Source organism: Podarcis tiliguerta (assembly GCF_965153285.1).
Source record: "Podarcis tiliguerta genome assembly, chromosome: 2".
Lineage (NCBI taxonomy): Eukaryota > Metazoa > Chordata > Lepidosauria > Squamata > Lacertidae > Podarcis > Podarcis tiliguerta.
The window spans coordinates 42,574,732-42,596,771 of NC_139535.1; the positions used below are offsets into that span (position 1 = coordinate 42,574,732).

Consider the following 22,040-nt stretch of genomic DNA (forward strand, 5'->3'; position numbering starts at 1 on the left):
AGATATCAGGCTTCGTTGTTATTTTACTGCTATACTCATGGAGTACTTCAGTGGATCCTTCAAATTAAACTTAAGCTCTGGAATGTTATTCAGAATATCTTAAATGAAGAATAAATAGTTACTGTCTACTTTCTTTGCGTTATAAAAAATGCAGTGTGGTAGGTTTCTGGCAGCAGACAGGGAATTGCTACGTCGCAACATTAAATGTTCCTTATAGCATCCTTTCAAAATGTTGTCACAAACACTTGAATTTTATTTATTAATTACATTTTATAAACCACTCCTCACTGCCAAGGAGCTCATGTACATGGTTTTCCCCTCACCAAGTTTATCATCACAACAGGCCTGTGAGGTAGGTTGGGCTAAGAGACTGCCCTAAGATCATCCAATGAACTTCATGGCTGAGTGGGGATTTGAACTTTGGTCTTCCAGGTCCACTCTAATCATTATACCACAATGGCTTTCACAAGCATACTTGCTAGAAAGAGAGAGCTTCTGATATCAATGGGACTTTCTCCCATAGAAGTGTATCCAGAGGCCGCTTATCACAGTGTGCCTTTTTAAAACAGAAAAATACACTCTTGCTGCTTAAGTTTAAATAATTTAGTTTTAGTTCCATGCAGTGCTTTTTTCCTGGGGGTATGCAGGGGTACGCATACTCCTAAACATTTTGTGAATCTAAGTTTGGCCTCATTGAGGGGCAGTATTTCAATATGAGTAGGAAAATGAGAGTACCCCTAAACATTTTTTTAGGAAAAAAAGCACTGTTTCCATGTATTTCAACAATGTAAAGAATAAAACGTCCAATGGCACCTTACAAACAAACACATCTTATTATGTTGTGTGCTAGAACTTGCTTTAACAGATGTGCAATGCCAGAAAGAACACTCAACCCAAATGAATCTGAGTGAATAACTTGACAGTCATTATAAGTAATTTGAGGAACAGCAAGACACATAGACAATTATATATAAATGTATTACACAGATATATCGTCTATAAATGAAAGCTTTTTTTATATCTTAGTGACAGATTTACACTGATAATGAAAATTATTGTACCTTTTAAAAGGCAGAAAGAATGTTAAAGCTGTATTATAGAAACCTGTTTTTAAATTACATAGTGTTTTGTAATTGCAGGTGGAAGGTGTGGCATGTCTCTAAGGAAAATTTCAGTTATGTGCAGCTAGGGCATTATTCCTCTTCATTGTATTTGAGCAAATTCCACAGTTGTAATGAAAATTTAATGTCCTGGTGAGGAAATAATAGGCCTCATAAAACACACCACATTTATTTATCCAAAATTAGCCTGTAATTACATTTAGTTTTAGGTAGATCTTACGTTCTCATATAAGGTCTAAATTTATTCCTACTTTGCCATATGTATACTTTTAGATAAGTTACCAACAAAACATCTTGTATTTTGGCCAAAAAATAAAAATAAAATAAAAATAAAATCTGCAGCAAGATGATTTTAGTAGATGGGAAATGGGTGCAGTTGCTCTTATAGAATGAACTTCATTCCCCATCCCACATCTCATTGGCCCTGCTCATGCATTATTGTAAACCAGAGTTAATTATTTGTTATTGTTTATGGCCACGTGTCAGGGATGCTTTGGGGTTCGTCCACACTTCCGCTTATCCCATGCCTACCAAATCAGAACAAAAAGCATTCAGCAGAAAACCAGATTGATATTTGTTCTGATTTAGCACTAAACTGCAGATTTTCCTGAGGGGAAGGAGCGGGGGCAAACGGATGAACCCTTAGCATTGATTCCTGCATTGTAGCCAGTTGGACTACTAGATGACCCTTGGGTTCCCTTTCAACTCTATGATTCTGATGAATTTATATCCCACCATTCCTCCCAAAGGAGCCGAGTTAATGGTTTGCTATGAATGTGAACAAAGGAAGCATTGTTCATTTCGCCCCAAAGAAAGCATGATCTCTGGCCAAGATTTGTTCTTGGCTTCCTGATTTTGGTTTATCTGAGCAAACAAACAAGCAAACACAGCCCTGATAATGCAAAGTCAAGAATTTTGATCCCCCCCCCCTCCATACACCAACAGGGAGAAGCAGAGGGGCTCAGATTGGCAAGTCTGTGGTAACTGGTTAAGTGTGGCTTAAGTATGTGACAGCTGGACCATTGTCAACTTACATGTTTGTGTCACTGCTGAACATTCACTCATTCATCATTTTATCTGTATGCCGCCTTTCCATAGTTAAAACAATGCTCAAGCCGGCTTACAACATGACAAGATTTATATAATTACCAACATAACAAAAATAATGAACAATAAATAAAACACATCAAAAAGGACACAACCAAATGGAAAACAATTTCCACATAAATCATAAAATCTAAAACTAAGAATACAGCATTAATACCAATCACTATTTAAAATGACATAGATAAAAAATAAAAGCAATTTAAAAACAAAACAAAAACGGAGCCCTCTCTGCCCAGCAGCAGCGGCAGCAGTCCACCAAGGCAGGTGGAGGGAAGCAGGACAGGGCCCTTCAGGTTTCCAGCAGGTCAGTCCTGAGCAGCAGAATATAAATTGCCTGATATTAATCTGATTCATGAGTACTCTTAACACCCACTTTATTCCACGTGAGATGATTTCTAGTTACTTATTTCATATTCAGGAGCTTTCATAGAATCATAGAGTTGGAAGAGACCACAAGGGTCATTTTGTGCAAGCCCCTTCAGTGCAGAAATATTTTGCCCAATGTGGGGCTTGAACCTACGACTATGAGATTAAGAGTCACAGGTGTGCACCCTCTCCCCATCATAATGAACTTTTCCTGTCTATATGCATAAATGTCCACTTGAGAAGCTTTCTTGTGCTGGAGGGATTACGCGAGCAGGTTCTAGTGATGGATTTATAGCAAAGGTTCTGCACAGAATGGGAGAGGGTGCATTAAAATCAGGCTTACTCTCACATCCCAGTGCATATGCATCCTGCATTCTTTGAACTGTCCCTAACTCTTCCTCCCCCTTAGATCTCGGTCCTATAACCCAGTTAAGCCGTAGAAGCTGGCTTTTAGCCTGTTAAAGCCAAAAACGATACTGATTTAAATAAAAGTATTTTGATTTAATATGACTCTGGACCAGAGCCAGTGTAGCGTAGTTTTTCATCTAGGGGAGCATATAGAACATCCAGAATTTTATTGCAACATTGCCAAATAGGAGGCCTCAAACTGCTGTTTAAATTCTTTCAACAATAAAACCCAAATTGTAAACCTGATATTGGCAGCTGCTGTGGCAAGAAAGAACATTGAATTCAATGTGGGTTTTTTTTGGTTTAGCATTGTGGTCAGCATTGTGAGCCTATTGCGTAACGATCTTTTCCTCTTCCTTTGCTGCATTACTTGTACTGTTATTGATTCCCCCCTTCATAATGAAAATTAAAAGTTAAAATTGACCATAAATTCAACTAATTTATACTCAGACTCCCACAGACAATTGTATTTCTCACTTTTATTTTTTATTTTAATTGGCAGGGCAAAAAAGTGACCAAATGTCCTGCCTCAAGGCAAAATATGTCTATTGTTCTGGTTAGTCTACCACAGTATACTGTACCAAGAAATCAACGTATCTACAGTAGAAAGAAGAGTAGAAGGGGCCCACCCTAGTAAGAGCATTTACTGAATATTGTAGTTTTTTAAACTGAAACAAGTGCCAGTTTAATGGACAAAATGGCTAAATATTGAAATTCTTACTTCAGTTAAAACTTCATTCAGCACTAATTTCTCAAGTAGCTCTTTGGAACATTTGGGAAGGAAAGGCAGCATATATATATATATATATATATATATGCTTTCGTAGATTTTCACGGGTACAGGAATGCAGGTTTTGGTGTCCTCGGGTGTCTTCCCGTGTAAAAGTTGGGGTGTCTAGGCGACGTTTCGACGAGGTCTCACTCGTCATCTTCAGGCTGGTGCTTTCGGCTTCTTGTTACTGGAACAGAGCAGGATCTCAGTGTTTGAGTTCCTATAAATACTGTTGAGGAGGTGTGGTGTATAGCCTCCAATGTTCTGGGCAGAGAGGAGGTTCCCAGGCTAGTGTGCCTTTTCTTCTTTTGTTCCTTAATTACTTGAGGGATATCTTGAGTGATTTCTTGAGTGATTTCCTGAATCCCACTTAGGTGGGTCATTAGGTGTGGATTAGTTGCTAAAGCCTTCGTGTCTTGAACTCTTGAACTTTGTGAAGAGTTTTTCTGGATAGCTTCCTCACACATCTCAACAGCCTACACCCCAAAATACAATTCACTATGGAAATAGAAGCCAACAACCAACTTCCCTTCCTTGACGTCCTAATCTACAAAAAACCTGATGGCTCCCTAGGACACACTATCTACCGGAAAAAAACACACACCAACCGCTACTTACATGCACAATCACACCACCACCCTGCACAAATAAACTCCGTAGCCAAGACTCTCATCTCCAGAACCAAACGCCTGGCTGACGAAGACCACTTGACAACTGAGTTACAGAATCTCTCAAATGTGTTAATTGCCAATGGATACCAGCAAAACAGGGTTACGAAGCTAATCCAAAAAGAAACACCCCCCAAAAACCAAGACACAGAAGAAAACAATGGCATAGCCCTCCTTCCTTATATCAAGGGCACTACAGATAAAATTAGCAAAATCCTCCATAAACACAATATCAAAACAGCCTTTTGCACCAACCAAAAAATAGCCAATATCCTCAGAAACCCCAAGGATAAAATTCAGTTGGAAAACCAAGGGGTCTATGAAATACCCTGCAAAGTCTGCCCAGCCACGTACATTGGACAAACAAACAGACGAATAAATGCACGTATCGCAGAACACAAGAATGCCGTCAAAAAAGAAGAAAAAACTTCCTCTCTTTTCCAACACATGAAAGAAACAGGACACGAAATTAATTTTGCAGATTCCAAATTGCTCTTTAACATGGAACATCACCACAAGAGAATAATCATGGAAGCCATCGAGATAGAGAAACACCCTCACAACATGAACAAGCGTGACGACACATCCCGCTTGCCAGACATCTGGAAATTAGCCCTCCCCACAAAATCTGACACCAGATCCAGAGGCACACAGAACGCCATCACCAATCAACCACACCAGACCCAAACCCAGACCCTCTCCACAGATAAATTACAGACACCATCCAGTAGCCAAACCAGGGTGGCACCTCCGGATGCTGCACCCCCCTGCAATCCCTACACAGATTTGGCTGGCACAGGCCACAAAACCACAGCTCGCCCCTATACACGAAGCCAAGCCAGAGCACAACCAAGTGCAGTACAGCCATCTTCTCAGAAAAACTCTTCACAAAGTTCAAGAGTTCAAGACACGAAGGCTTTAGCAACTAATCCACACCTAATGACCCACCTAAGTGGGATTCAGGAAATCACTCAAGAAATCACTCAAGATATCCCTCAAGTAATTAAGGAACAAAAGAAGAAAAGGCACACTAGCCTGGGAACCTCCTCTCTGCCCAGAACATTGGAGGCTATACACCACACCTCCTCAACAGTATTTATAGGAACTCAAACACTGAGATCCTGCTCTGTTCCAGTAACAAGAAGCCGAAAGCACCAGCCTGAAGATGACGAGTGAGACCTCGTCGAAACGTCGCCTAGACACCCCAACTTTTACACGGGAAGACACCCGAGGACACCAAAACCTGCATATATATATATATATATATATATTAAAAAACCACATTTTTTGCAGATCACTGCTACAGCAGGATTAGGATCACAGAACTGCAGAGTTGGAAGGGACAATGATATATTCATCTTTTTTTTCCTTTGCTATTCTACACTTCTTTTATATTCTGGGACTTTTCCTTTACAATGAATTTGATTTTTGAAAAAAACAACCCACACACATTTGTGTTAAATGTGGTTTATGCGTGATAAGTAGAGGGGGAAAGATAGTTTTTATGCTGAGACTGTGAAGGGCAATGCCCAGCATAGTCACTGGGCAAGATGATGAGATTCTGGCCTCTCTCTTGCCTCACACATCTCCCACATGTCAGGATTGGGTTAAAATATATGCTTCCCAGATTGCAGGCAACGGAAGCCTTCTTCTTGTGTAGATGAAAAGTGTGTTGAACGGGGGCTTAGGGTTGCATATTTAGCTCCACCCCCAAAGTTGTCCTGCTCCCCCTGACCCACTTTTACTGTCATTGTGTTCAGGATTATGTTTACAGCAGGAATCCTCCATGCATGAAAGCCCCCCGCAGTCTACAACCCTGTTTAACAAGGTTTCCAAATTGCACAGGGAGCCTCCATGCGTAGCTAAGGTGCCCCACTGTGGGTGTTTCCCTGAACATAGTAATAATAAAAGCAGGAATAAAAGCAATAAAAGAACATAGTAATAATAAAAGCAGGAGAAGGAGGAGCAGCATGATTGAGTAGGGATAGATGTGCAATTTACACACCCTCTCCACATGAGCAATGCATGAAGTAGGCTTGAGTGGAAAGGGGTTACAAATACTAATAAGGGTAATTAGGGTTGGTGTACAAAAGATGATTTTTTTTTCCTGTTGTTTAGGAAAAACAAAACCTAGCTGTTTTGGAAGTGAGGAGAGCAGAGAGGCCTGGTATAATGGTTAAGAGCGGTAGTCTCGTAATCTGGGGAACCGGGTTCGCGTCTCCGCTCCTCCACATGCAGCTGCTGGGTGACCTTGGGCCAGTCACACTTCTCTGAAGTCTCTCAGCCCCACTCACCTCACAGAGTGTTTGTTGTGGGGGAGGAAGGGAAAGGAGATTGTTAGCTGCTTTGAGACTCCTTAAGGGGAGTGAAAGGCGGGATATCAAGTCCAAGTCCAAACTCCTCCTCTACTGCTTCTCTGTGTTCCAGCATGCCAAACACCAGCTTTAAAACTTTGGTGCATAGGGGCCAAACAGGTCTGTGGTGTAGTTTAGTGGTTAGAGTGTCAGACTAGGACCTGGGAGACTAGGGGTCTAATCCCTATTCAGCCATGAAACGCACTGGGTGACCTTGGGCCAGTCACAGTGTCCCAGCCTACCTCACAGGGTTGTTGCAGGTATTAAATGAGGAGTAGCAGAACCACACCACCTTGAGCTCTGTGGAAAATAAGGTGGGATGCAAATGCAATAGTCAATCAATAATACGTTCTATCTGTAGGGGTGGAGCAGTCCTTGCTTTTTTTAAGAGCGCCATGAGCTTCTTCAGTTGTCAGCGTCCCAAAACTGTGTTTGGCAAAGATATGCAGGACTTCCTCTGCTTTCTCTGGGTGGTGTGGTGTTGGGAAAGGCTTTGTTAATACACCTCTGGCTAAAGCATTTCACACTTGAAATCCTCATTGTACACAATGTTGGGAGAGGTAACCAGCTTCGTGTGCCTCTTCCTCAAGAGGTCTGTAGGGCAGCAACACAAGAATGGACCTTTTTTTGTAGTGGCTCCCCACTTTTTGAATGCTCTCCCCAGGGGGGCTTACTTGGCGCTTTCATTACATATATTTAGGTGCCAGGTAAAATCATTCCTTTTCTCCCAGGCCTTTGGCTCATTAATCAATCTATGGCCTTTTAAACTGTTGGGGGCGGGGCTTATTGTTTCTGTTTGTTACTATGTTATGTATTTTTGTATCTGATCCTCAGATGAAAGGTGGTGTAGAAATAATAATAATAATAATAATAATAATAATAATAACAGCAACAACAACAATAATTGACAAGCAGCCTTTGTGACAAACCATAAATAGGTAAACCTTTGATTTAATTGAAGCCAGTGAAACCTTGGTGTTGACTTCCATCCATGTATGATATTACCTGGTGCATATCTATAGCTAACTAATATGGACAAAATGAACAGACATTCCACTATCTCACAGTTTATAGCTATTTTGGCCATAGCTTCCATCTTTACTGGTTTGTAGATGATAGTGTTTGAGACAATATCTTCTAGAGTTCCTGAATTTGCCCTGAGGCAATTAGTACCTTGCAGGAACTATTTTTGTTCTACATTAAAACATTGCTATCCATTTGATAGATTATGTTTTTCCAGCTGTTCTGTGGAAATTGAGGACTAATGACAAGAAACATGCAGCTTCTAAGTTCAACACTGCAAATACAAAGGAGGCAAGTTTAAAATTACTTCCTTCACTCAGTCTGAGGTATTAACTAATAATGAGCTGAACGTTAACATTCTCTTGAATTCTATATTATTTATCAATACAGTTTGAAGGATCTAACTAAAGTATTTTATTGCATGTATCTGCTGTCTCATTCTATTTATTCATCATTATATGGCTCTTTTGACTCTTTTAAGTTAAGATGTACTGTTTTTATGTATATGTACCATTGGCAGAAGACTAAACAGTGCCCATCGCATGCTAATTAATAAAGCACATGTTTTCAATTTCTTTGTATTTGGCACAATTATGTAATATTGGTGTATATAGTAAATTTGTATGATATGGAGAGGTAACTCTGCTACTCCCTGTGCATGCAAGGAAATTAGGGTTCAAGACACCCAAACACAAAATGAGTCTTAGACAAGAGGTTGTATCACTTGGAGAGCCACTGCCCTAAAATAGGAAAGTATGTTTATAATCATTTTAAAGTAAAATTGTAATGTTATTAGATGTTTAATTAATGCAGAGACTTGAAGGCCAGTTCATTAATAAGGACTGACCTCTTTGATTCCTCCATATGGCCCCATCTCCTCCTATAAACCAGTGATCAGTTAAGCATGACATTCTGTTTTGAGTATTCATTGTAAGATAATAAAATTTGTGACAATTCATATTCCAAGACATGGGCATACTAAGCAATTCAAGCCATATGTTCTATAGTCATTTTTTAAAATTCTGTAATCCAACGTGGTTGTATTCTTACAGCCGCTTTCTATAAATATCTGGAAAGATGCAAATGATATATTTAATAGCAATTGTTTAAAATTATGTATGGGTCTCCTTTTCTAGTAGCTTAGGTCATGATTCCACACTGATTGTACTGCACTACAGCTTCAACTCACTGGTTGTAGCATGGACAATTGAAGACTGACAGATCTTGACCCCGACACAACATGCATCTTTCTCCCAAGCCCGCTTCAACTGGCCACAGCAGTTGCAACCAGGGCTTTTTTTCAGCCAGAACTCACTGGAACTCAGTCCCAGCACCTCTCAGATGTGTTCCAGTGCCATTGTAAGAGAACAAGGGAGGCATTCAGGATGAGTTCTGGTACATATTTTTGTAGAAAAATAGCACTGGTTGCAGCCATTCCACTGACCGGTACACCGATGGGCTTGGCTACCAAGACTGATGTTGGCAGCAGCGAAAAAGAGATACATTTAACCCACACAACCGTTTATGGACCGCACTGTTCAGTGATATAATCATTCCATTTCTCAGTTGTGTCATTATAGATTTGGATTACTGTACGCTGTTAAGTTCATTCAGTGAATACTTTGTGGAACAATGAAGGTGCTTGGAAATTAGTTGGAAAAATGTTTAGACCGTCTTGTAAATAATTGCTGAACAGTCTTTTTTTTTACACACCTTTAAAAATATGATGTGCATTATGTTTTAATCCACATAATAGCATTATTCAAGGAACTGGTTAATTTGGTTGAAGGTGATCTGGCATGGCTTGCTGATTGAAGAAGAGTAACTGAAGAGAAGATGGAGAGCTTAAAGTTCTTGTCTTCCTGTCTTTTCTTCTGGCTTCCAGGCAGTTAAACAAGACATTCCTAGCCATAAGAAACAAATAATTGAGGCTCTGTGCAGAATAGGCAGCATGGGGGGGGGGGAGTTTCCTCACTATGACCTGTGTGTGAATGGGCTTCCAATAGACATTTGAAGTGAATTCTCCTGTCCCTTGCTGAATTTTATTTTTCAAATTTATAAACTGCTTTACAGCCTAAAGCCATTGAACCAATGTAATATCATATAACAATGAGATACAATAAAAGGTCTGAAAACAATTGAAACCACTCCAACAAACTCTAAAGACAGGAATACAGCCTCTACAAGTGCAAAATTAATAGTCTATAAATCACAGGGTCACACCTCTGGAAAAGTCTTAAACAAAAATGTGGGTGACTTATTCCAGAGGGCTGGAGCTGCAACACTAGAAGTCCAATTTCTTATAGAAACAAAGTGTGGTGTCAGCAATGACCCATCTGAGGGGCACAGTTGGGTTGAGGCAGTCCCTTGAATAACCTGGGCCCAAGTTGTTTAGGGCTTTCAAGTACAATATTCAGTTGTTCCCAGTAGCATATTTGCAGCCAGTGCAGCTCCCTCAGCAGAGGTGTTAAATGGAGTTGACAGGATACCCCAGTCAACAATTTAGCTTCTGCAAGATGCATTGGTGGTTAAGTCCACAGGAAGCCTCACATAGGGTGCATTACACTAATCCAGTCTTGAGGTTACCAGTGCCTGGACCACCGATGTCAAGCTGTCTTGAGCTAGCAATGGCTATAGCTGACTTACCAACCCAAGCTGGTAAAAGGCACTCTTAGCTAGTAGAGGATGCAGTGGAGCCACCAAAGTAGGCCTTCTTTGTCACCTCTCACAACATATTAGGCACAGTTACAGTGCTCTAACCAGTGTTCAGTCAGCTTCAGCACAAGATTTCTGCCACTTGCCTTCTAGTTGTCTTCCAGTCTGTTTCATCACTCATAAGCTCCTGGTGTACCAGTGAGCAAAGTGAGCTCCTCAGCACCAAAGAGGGCACTTGGGAGCAATCATGTTGATGGCCTGCTTCATCTCCCCATTCCAGAGTATTACCAAGGCCGCAGCAGTATTGCTAGCTCTCTCTGCTGGAAAATTCTCCAGAGCATTCAGGAAACCGCCGGGTTCCATAAGTCTCTGAGAACAGATTTCATTGGTTTCCCAATGCACAGTAATTGCCACAATAAATCCAAAATGCACCATGGTCCAGCCATGACAACCAGGTAATTTTAAGTACACTGCCTACATGACCCTTGACTGATGTGATCATAAAAAGCAACAAGGAAAGTCTTGTTTTTTTCAAACAATGGTTGTGAATTAGCTGTCAAAAGGAGAATGTGAACAAACCAGTGTAAGCTTTTTCTTGTATGTGTGTTTGTTTTTGCGTGCGATCTCATGGAGATCATTTAGATCCATTGAAAGCCCCCATGTTGCCCTATTTACACCGCAGACTTCATTCAGTGTCACCCTACAACACTTGAGTTGACATAGTTGAAAATAATTGCTAATTCCAAGGAGTTGGCTGTATCTTGGCTAAAAAATCGAAAAGCTGAATTTTATTCAGCTAAGTTATTTCAATTTATGATTTGAACTTCTACACTTACCATTTTAAATGCACCATATAGTACTTACTCTACTCACACATTGATATAGGTTTTCTGCTGAAAATGTATTCTTCCCAACAAATAGGATAATTATTTAGCCTTAATCCTCACAATCTCAGTTCCAAGTGTGCAATAAGAGTGCTTCCAAGTGTGCAATAAGCCTGTTTACCACATCAAAGTTTCCAGGATGTTTTAAGGAAAACCATGGTAGGTTAAGTATGTGACATGTTGCAGATTCTTTCCCTTAAGAGCTGGCAGTGAAATACAGTGGCTTCAGTTCTTTCAGAGTCCCAAATCTAACTCAATGAGTTTCAGAGGAAGACCCAGTGAGTCCTCTCGCCCTTTTTTCAGGAATTCCTGGATTCTTCTCATCACCACCTTTCAAATTGTATGGTTTTGCCTTCCAGTATAATAACATCTTAAAAAACATTTCCTACTTTCTTCCTTTTCCTCAGAGCTGTGAAGTTGCATAACTCACAGTTTTCCAATCACTTCTCTCCCACCTTGCTGAGGCTTTCTCTGCTAGCTGTTTTGTTTTCATCCCACACTGTGGTAAAAGTTCCCAACTGTGTGCCTCAGTATGCTAGCCGTAATAAGGCTATTGCTGCTGTTCTTTGCCTGTTTATATACCAGCAAGGGTGGAGCTGGTGCTCCCATCACTCTCTTGTCTCCATGCCAGGCAATTTTCAGCCTTGCTGCATTTATATTCAGCTGGGATGGGGCCAGCAAGAATTGTAGATGCTGAGTCGCCTTTCAATAGCCCCTGACATGGCCGTTTAAACTCAACTATAACATTGTGTGTGGATATGCCTTGAATGCCTTGAACTACCATGGAGCCTACTATGATCTGTTGTAGGGGTAGATGGCAACTTTCAGATGTTGGATTACAATTCTCTTTGGCCCTGGCCTGCATGACCAGTGGTCAAGGATGAAGAGAGTTGTAATCCAACAACACCTGGAGGGTACAACATTGGCCACCCTGAATCTATTGAGCAGACCTATGGCGGAGTCTCCCAATGATGGTTATATTATTATGTTGGTGCTTTAAGTTTGTGAAATAGATATATTCTCTTTTGGTTGTGAACTGGCATAGCTGGTCTATTAATCTTCTGTTGTGAGACATTTCTCCTATTGGCTATGGGAAGGGTGGAAAGTCTCTTTTTATCTTATAACCAATAGCAAAAGCCTTCATGCATACACAAGACTCTGTACCTCAGAGTTTTGGTGGGATTCAATGGGGTGTGCATAGAATTGCAACCCATTGGGAGTTCCAAGACCCTTTTCACATCATTGTCCCCATGCCCCTTGAAGCCACGTCTTAATGGTGGGTTACTTTTTGGAGTGACAAATCAGACAGACTGTGATGAACACTCAGAAGTGCTTGGAATTCCATATAGAGCCCAGCCTTGTAAAGATTAAGGGGTCAATTCACATACATTGCAAAGTACAACAGCTCCTGTTTATTTCAAAGGGAGCTGAATCGAACGTTATGGACATAATTCTCTAGGTACCAAGTGGAACCTTGTTCAAGCTCCCACTGAAATGAGTAGAGGCTATGTGTAAACTGTACCATTTGTGCATAATGTATGTATTACCTATGTAGAAAATGCTCCCCTCATATGTTTAAACCCAGGGCTGCTTCAAACATGGTGACTTTCCTACATTATTAACATTTCTGTGTAGAAAAGGCAGTCTGCAAACCACTTGCACATTATCAGACATGAGAAATCACACACTAGTTTTGTTTTTGTTATTTTGTTTTTGCTGTGGATAACTAAGACACACTTGATTTGCATGCATTATGCCTATGTAGAAAATTCATCACATTTGAAGTGGCCTCAGACATCTCTTTGAAAATAAGAAATCCACTGAAACGAAACTATTTTCTTGATTATCCTCATGCTTAAATGATATGTTACATGCAGGGGGGTGGGGAACAGCTGTTAGTTCTTCAGTAGCCTATTTTTTTGCACATTTCTTCAGAATAAAAATGTTTTACTTAAACGTGTTGAAAACCAAAGAGGATTAAATCATTGCAAAGAATGTCAAACTTCGAGGAGTTTATGTTAGTATTACCTTTTATCTAAACGTGCATGCTGCCTTTTAACCGACACTTGTTTCATTGCTTGCTTATTTATTCCCTGAAGTAATTATAAATATGGAAATTAAAATGAAGGCTTGGCTCCAGACTAACAGCACAATCCTGACCATGTCTATTTAGACGTGAGCTCTGTTGAATTCAATGGGGCTTACTCCCGGCCCCCGGTAAGTGGGATTAGGATTGCAGCCTTAGTCATGCTTAGAAGAGATCTATTGAAACCAACAGGATTTAAGTGCTAACTATTGATTTCATTGAGTCTACTTTAGGCATGACTAAGTGTGGATTGAACCCAAACCCAGCATCTGTTATATATTGTTAGATAGCGGAAGGACATGCAGTTCTAAATGTCCTTAATCCTTTAAAATGTATGTGTGTGCATTTAAAAAGTGTTCTCTGAATTATGTGTGTTTAATGTGCACTGCGGTTAAACTACTTGTTTTCTCCCTGCCTGCTCTTTGAAGATGCCAATTAGGAATAATGGGAAACAAGGGGTAGGCTAAGCATTGCAGTGCATTCTTGTTTACATCTGTGTGTGATTATTTCGGTCTAATGTTTTAAACACTTTGGCCCATTCATGCTCTCACTGACGTTAATTGGGTTTTGCCATTAGCTTTAATGGGAGCAGGAGTGGGCTTTGCACTCTTGTTTTCTGTTGTGTTCATTGCATTCCTTCTTGTTTGTGAACTGACCACCCACCCATGCATGTGTTTGCCAGGTATATTTATTTGTGCTGTTCCACCAAGAGGCTTGTTTCTTCTTATGTTTCAGGTTAAATATTGGCAGTATGAAATAAAAAAAGAGGGGAAAGGATTTTGGGTAAAACTGTCTGTTAAATGCATTCTCATCTTACCTAAAACAGTATGCATTAAATCGTTCATAAACTGTTTAATGCAGTTATTAAATTAAACCATATTATATGTTAGTTTATATTAAGTTGTTCAGGGCAGTTTTTCTAAACAAGAGTCAGAAGCTAGCAGTGTTTCTCTCTCTCTTAAGTTAGCATTTTATTTCCTTAGCCAGGGTGCTATGAATTCCCTCCCAAAACATGTCCTTGTTATGGGAATCATTGAGAAAACATTGCCAACTAACAGGATACCCATAAATCCTTTCGTCGTATGAAGTCTGGGACTCCGGAATCAAGTGAAGCTACCTGAAATGGTAGTGATTTCTTTCTGTTTTCTTGGTAAATTTAACAGGCTCACGAAGCAGAGGAGGAGGCACGAATGAACCCTGAATTTGCTGACAGGATGAAACAGCTTGACAAAGAGGCAGCCTACTATAGAGACGAATGTGGCAAAGCTCAAGCTGAGGTTGACAGACTTCTAGAAATCCTCAAGGAAGTAGAGAATGAAAAAAATGACAAAGATAAGAAAATTGCTGAATTAGAAAGGTAAATTCCTCATCCTTTGTGTTTTCTCAGCAAATGCCTTTTACATTCATCTTTGATGAGAAACAATGGCAACATTTTTCTAACAGAAGAATAACAAAAAAGCAACCAAACAGTGAATGGATTCTTTGTATATCTGTTCTGATATTTTTCAAGGCCAGGAGCAGCCCTTGGTGTCTTCTGGAAAGACAATATTTCTTTAAAGAAAGCAGGCAAGCGACTCCTATTCCTTATGTTGTGGAGGAAGGGAAAGGAAGAATGTTGCACAATACATAATATGAAGTACTCTGCACACACAAAAAATACACCGGGTGAAGTGGAAATTGGTACTTAGGTGATAGAATATTGGAAGTAAAATAGAAATTGATCCTTAATACATTTATACTGTGCTTTTTCTGGGGGTATGCAGGGGTATGCATACCCCTAAACATTTTGTGAATCTAAGTTTCGCCTCATTGAGGGGCAGTATTTCAATGAGTAGGAAAATGAGAGTACCCCTAAACATTTTTTTTTAGAAAAAAAGCATTGCATTTTTTGGAATATTTTTAACAACAAAAAAGTTTTGCACAGAGAACAAAATGAGCAAGTAACAGACTGGCTAACTGAATAATTTGTGCTTTGCTGAAGAGATTTAGATACAAATGAGGCACCAATATGATGCTTCGTTGAAAGAGATTTAGTTACAAGTGAGACAACAGTATGATGCTATCTGTGAGCTATGCTATTTCTGGGCTATTTTTTGTTTGTTTGTTAAGCTTGCATTCAAGTCTTGACAAAACAAGACAAAATCAACATGTCTACTTTGGGTAAGAGACTCTACAAACGAAGACTGATTTGGAAAAACGGGAAAAGATTCAGTCATGTATGATGATGAAGGCAACTCTTCATTATTGATTATTTAGATGTTATAGACCACCCTCTTCTGAATCTATGAGTTGGCCAGTGCAGCAGTCAAGCCTACTGCCTTGCCTCCGCTATTGAGGGCTCCAGGGCCATGCGACACAGCACACCCTGTGGCATTCTCACGCTGTACATGTACACCACGGGGCGTGCTGACATGTCACGCTCACACTCTGTGCACATGACGCAAGCATGCCCCACAGCAATCCTCTCCTTGAATTTTTTGGGGGGCTCTTGGCATCCCTCCAAATGACATGCCCGGTAGCAGTACTACAGAGAAACAAACAAAATTCTTCAAATTGTCTAAATAGTGTACATAATCAATAGTCCTGGGGTTGTATCTAGCCAAGGTGTCCCATTAATGCAAGGACTTCCACTTGAGCAATAGAACGTCCCCTCCCTCTATTCCTACCATGCTCCCCCCCCCAATCTGTACTGGGTTTCCCTCCAGCCCTCTGGAGTAGATTTGGGGTGAGCACACAAGAAAGTGGCAATAAGCACACTTGTGGGTGAAGATTTCAAGTTTTATTAGTTGTACAGCCAATATTAGACATAAAATGCAGCAACAAACGTACACAGAGCCCACTTGGACTAGCGGTTCCCAATCTCTTTTGGGCCACTGCCTCCTTGGTTCCATAAATTCATCCCCATGCCTGAATAGTGGTTTGCACAACCCACTAAATAAGAAGATAACACAATAAACGTCAAAACAGTAACAATTAATTGCGCATTTATTCAAAATCCAGTTAAAATTGTTTAGTTTAATTAATTCAACAAAACTGATGCTCCATTGATACCAGCGTTTCAAAATCTGATAATCATTTACACCTTCAGTGCCCCCCTGCCACTTACTTGCTTCTCAGTGCCCCCCTGGGTAATCCCTCTGCCCCCAGGAGGCGGTACCACCCACTTTGGGAACCACTGACTTAGACTAAACAAGGCACTTAAACTCAGCACTTAAGCACAACTAGAATAAAACCCTTCACAGTCTGCTTCATTCTTCTGTTCCATCTGCCGTCTGCCTACATGAGTCGCATGCCCAAGGTCCTAAAGACCCTCCCATAAGGGTCAGAGGGATGAGTTATGAGACTGCAGGTGCACCTATAGTCTTATGACTCTGATTCTCTAGGTTACAATATGTGACTTCACCTAGCTGGTGTGTAGAGATAACCACCTGTCAATCATAGGTTATGAACTTCCTGTTTTGCATTCCTTCAGCAGTGCTGACTATCAGCAGAACATGTTCCATGGTTTTAGGACTCCAGTCTACAACTTTACAATATGATACCTGCAAAGCAAATGGTTAATCCTGTGCCTGGGCACCTTTGAGGACTTCTAGCTCCTTGTGAACACAAAGTTATGTCCCGTAGCAGGATTTTTTTAAAATAACAAGTATTTGCAAACCACATCCTCCTACTGTGTGACTCCTGCTAGAAATATCTGGGAAATTGCATGACTCCCCTCTCTGCCCAATACACAAGGTGACTTTTCCTGCCTTCTATTTTGTGTAGCTGAAATGCTATTTTGTAACTCGCTTGTAGCCTAGAAGTGCGAAATAGCTCTTAATTAAATCAGTGCGTGTGGCAAGTACTCAACACTCTGTGGAAGAGGGCACTGGTTTTTCTTTTCGCATCCTCCGGCCTGGGAGAATTTTTAGCAAAATAGAGCATCTAGCTTTTAAAGCAATTCACTTGCAAAATATAATCAATTGCAGACAGACACAATATATGAAAAGACCTTATGCTTTTCTTCATGCATATGAATGTGATTTCCTGAACAGTGTGTGTGTGTGTGTGTGTGTGTGTGTGTGTGTGTGTGTGAGAGAGAGAGAGAGAGAGAGAGAGAGAGAGAGAGATTTATGTGAACTTTTTGAACCATTTAGAATACAGAGCCATTTTAAAATTACTGTCACAGACTGGAGAGCAGAGGCAGGAATTCTAATGGGTGGATATTTTACATGCTTGTGCTTCAGTTTCATTCAGAGGAATGAGTCTCAGATGTATGCAGAGCAGGATAAAAATGGGTGGTATATTTCCAGTATGAGGTGGTGAGGTGTATCTCTGAGTGACTTTATATGTCTGGTCAATGACAGTAAATGGTTACGATGCTCAGTCCAGACTCTGCACTGATATCTGGCTACGCAGTTCCCTGTACTCTGGAGGATATGTATTAACTTCAATTTCTCAAACAATTCAACAGGACTACATTCCTTCAGCCTGCTTTTACTGTCACCCAGGAACTGGGAGCCTTGCATGCTGAATGATGTGAAAATATTTCCAGTGGAGTGGATAGGGACTCAATACAAGCCCCATTTGTAGCAAATTATGTGATGAGGCAACTTGGCTCATTTGGCATAGTTGCCTGGATACTGGCTTTTGTACCAATTAGTGGATAGCCAAAATGCAAACGTCCTCAGCTGAGGCACCCCAACCTTTGCCAGGTTGAATTTCCTCCCCCCCCCCATCCAATCTGCCTTTAGACCAGGCAATGTACAAGAGACGGTTCTTCCCCACTCCTCTAGCCACCCATTTCAGTGTTTTCTTCAGTTACTTTAATCGCTGGGTTCCTGGCAACCGAACATTGCTTTAGGCTCTTTCTAAAGCTGCTTCTTCATGAATTCTTTTGAGCAAGATGAGAGAGCTGTCCTTGGTCAATTCAGTTCAAGGCGTGTGGGTCCCTATTGGCCCATGTGATTCTCTTTACACATACATGAATGTGTTTTGTTTTAAAATGGTGGCATGCTTAATAGTTTTTAACTTTAAATCCGGGATGCATGGAAGTCTTCGAAAACCAAGCTGAAGTACTCCACAACAATCATATAGACTTAAAACAGCTAAGAGGTTTGAGTTTTTGAGTTGCTGATGGATGGAATTACTATTGGCCTTAAAATGTAATGAAGACAGTTTGGAGATGAATAGCATATTGGTTCTGCCTTAACATGAAAAAGGTGAAAAAAACACCATGAGTGGACCAGGTTTTTTTTTTGAAAACATCAGTTTCTCTTTAATGCTTCAACTAGAGCATTTGAAATAAGGGCACAATTGCTAATCACTGTGAATGACCTCTGTTCTTTTACGTTCAGCTGCAAATCCTTGTAAGATCTATGACTGAATTTTCCTTCAGTTGTAGAAGGAAGGTGTAGCTTATTACTGACCCCAGTAAAGGTTGGTGCTGAAGTTGAACTGCAGCTTGTAGATGCAATTAGCTGTACCTCATTTGCTAATGGTGGGAAGGAAAGATAGACAGGGCAGGGGCAAACTTTGAGTATATGCTGTCCTGTGGGAGGCTAACATTTGACACCTTCCAGTGCAGGCTTAGGGTAAACAAAGAGCTGGGCTTTGTGAAGTAGCCACAGGGCTCTGTTGGGGTCCTAGAGCCCCCCCTTCTCCTTCCCAAAACCTGGTAAGCACTTGCCCTGCTTGGGGAAGGAGGCAATAGGACTCTAGGACCCTGTCAGAGTCCTCATGCCTCCTTCCTGAAGCTGGGCAGGTGCTTACCGGGCTTTGAGAAGGTGCCTGTCTCATCTGTGTGCCCAGTGCCCCCACATCTCTCTCACTGCCCTAAATCCACCTCAGAACAGGGGCCCTGTGAAACTTAGCTCACCACCTTCCTCATCTTGTGGAACTATTCTGAAAGGGTGTGGGGCCCATGAAAGCTACTTGATTAAAGAATGGAATTAAGCCTCTCTCTGCCTCTGTGTGTACCCCTTGTTTGGTTCCTGTCATTATCTTTCAGCAAAATTTACTGTAGCCCAGCATTAGGACGCTTAGCAGCAGCAGGGAAGGAAAGCAGCAGTAATGCTGTGATATGCAACAGGCTGCTGTGAACTGTCCTTCATTTCAAATTTCCCACAGTGCCCCAGAAAAACCCTTGAAGTCACAGTACATTATGACATGCTGCCTCTTCCTGGATAGCTATATCAAGAACAAGATGGCTGCTCCAATTAATCTTTTTTTAGGGGAGCCGTATTTCCCCCCATACAATGTCCCTGCTAAATGGGTTGTTGGGGATGGGGGGAAGAACCACTTTTCTATTTGTAGAGTTACCTATGAAGATCTCAGTATACTGCTGCTTCCAGCAGGTTTTTGGTCACAATGTCCAGTGAGCACAACAAGTGCTGCATATTTCAGCTGCTTGGGGAAGCTAGAAATTGGAGTTGTTTTTTTTAAGGAAGAATGATCATTTCTTAAGTTCTCTTAAATACATTATTCTCTCTCTCTCTCTCTCTCTCTCTCTCTTGCTAAAAGCAAGCAGGTTTTAAAATATTTTTTCTTTTAAAAATCTGGATGGGCAGTTGATGGAATAGGCTTTATAGTCTACTTTTGTAGACATGTACTGAACACAGACATGAATCCGTTCAACCTTAGTCTCTGCATATGATACTGCCATCTTTTACTGCTTTTTAGTTAATTTCTTCTCTTAAAGTATACAAAGGCAGGGAAATTCCACAGTAAACCTTCACTTGAACATGTGCTAAATAACATCAAACTGAGAGCCCCAAATAAATAATCAACCAACAGGAAATGAAAAACAAGTGCTGTAGTTCATGTTTCACAAGTTGCCTTGAGTAAGGCTGTTCCAACTTAAGAGAAGCTTGTGCCTCTGTGAAGGCGAATGCCTGATGAATGTTCTGTCATATTTTGACAAAATACTTAAGCTTACAGTTCCTTTATATCACCATACTGAAACAACAATGCAATAGTATGGTAGTGGGAGGGACGTCAACTGAAATGTCAGCAGAAAATTCAAGAGAAAAAACCCCGCTGAAATAAAAAAAACCAGCATACCAAATCACTATGCAGCTATTTCTGATGTTTAAAAAATAAATAAATCACCTTTTGCAAAATGATGCAGGAATGTGCACCTGTGATGGCTCTGGGGGACTCATTTTGGTTTGGCATTAGATAAGGGTTTGTATGTGTGTTTTGGCTAATTGAAAGGACATGTTAAATATTTTTGTAAAAAAAATATTTATCATGCATCTGGTTATTCTCAGTGATGAAGTATTGGTCTTATTCTTGGGACTGAAAAAGATTGCTCTCAGCTTTAGAAAGGTCTGTGTTTCCATGGGAAAAAGTGGTGTCTTTGATCAGTGTAAGTGATCAGTACTTGAGAATCTCTGACAAAATTCTTTGAACATCTAGCCAAGCCATTGAGCTTCCTTTATTTTTCATGGGTGAAGATGACTTGCTGTATATGAGTCATCCTCAAATCCTTGTTGGTCCAAGCAACATTATTTTCCCCAAGCATGAATGCCTCCTGTCAAACATATGCCTTAGCAACTGCCATCAGCTTCATAGTGTTTCACTTGTATGTGTATACACGTGAGAATGTATACATATTCTAAGGTAGCTTTTCCATCATACATAAGCAACATGTTTACTTCCTCCTAACCTGTTGCTTTGGTCATCACCCATCTTAGAAACACTGTACACTAACGTTTATTTGTTGATTTCTGTTTTTGACAAGAGATTGCTGATATAACATCTGCTCACTTTTATGTTGAAAAACTAATGTTTTTCCTTCGTTTATTCTCTTGCTATTTCCTTCCTTTTTGTGTTTACTCTCCAAACTGCTGCTTTCACCCCTGCTTCAACCAGCTTGACTTCCAGGTCAGTACCTTTGGTATATTATTGTCTCACATCACTCACTTATCAGATCCACTTCATGTTTAAATTGATAGACACAGTATCCTCTGGCTACTTGCGTTTAAGTATGTGCATCCCTGCATCCCCAAGTTGTTGTTGATTCTTTTGATGGCAGACATTTTCTAAAAACTCCCCATTCACTCTGTTTCCAGATGAGGGAATAGTTTTTCTGAAGGATTTTGTGTTAAAATGTAAAGACTCATAAACTGGTAACAGTAAATTGCCAACACAACTAAAGGTACAGCAGCAGTTCCTTGGGTAATGTTTCAGTAAATCTCAGTGTTTTGAAATACTTAATTAATAGTGACAACCCAAATGTAACTAACTTTTGCCTTTTTTCCTGTAAGCAATTTTTTAACAATATGTTTACCCACATATATTATAATTTATGGGTTGTAATAGTAGGATTTGGAACCATAATGACATCATGCTGGGATTTTTGTTAATACACACTAAAAAGTGAGAACGTTATGCAGAATGGACTGGATATCCCAATGATTAGCATAACAAAAATAGAATTGAATAAAAAAATGAATCAAGCATTATAAGAATAAATACTGTTTGCTAAGGACCCATTAGCTGCAAATAAGAGATGAGAATGTATTGGATTTTTTGTTGATCGTAAGATGGCAATCAGCCATTCGTTTGATTCATCTGCAAAAAAATGGAAAGGTATTTCTAACAGGGATAAGTA

At 40.3% G+C, this 22,040-nt stretch overlaps 1 protein-coding gene across 12 annotated transcripts in view; it reads left to right on the forward strand.

Annotated features, from left to right (window-relative positions):
* The window catches only part of ERC2 (ELKS/RAB6-interacting/CAST family member 2), a 521,838-nt gene that overhangs the window by 216,718 nt on the left and 283,080 nt on the right, over nt 1–22,040 (forward strand). For 4 of the 12 annotated variants that reach the window (XM_083420965.1, XM_083420973.1, XM_083420968.1 and 1 more), the window contains 2 exons: nt 14,608–14,801; nt 21,299–21,310. In XM_083420965.1, the coding sequence (XP_083277091.1) occupies nt 14,608–14,801; nt 21,299–21,310 (206 nt within the window). Of the gene's footprint in view, nt 1–13,872; nt 13,903–14,607; nt 14,802–21,298; nt 21,311–22,040 lie in introns of all 12 variants that reach the window. The other 8 variants (XM_083420969.1, XM_083420962.1, XM_083420967.1 and 5 more) reach the window with 3 other exon arrangements.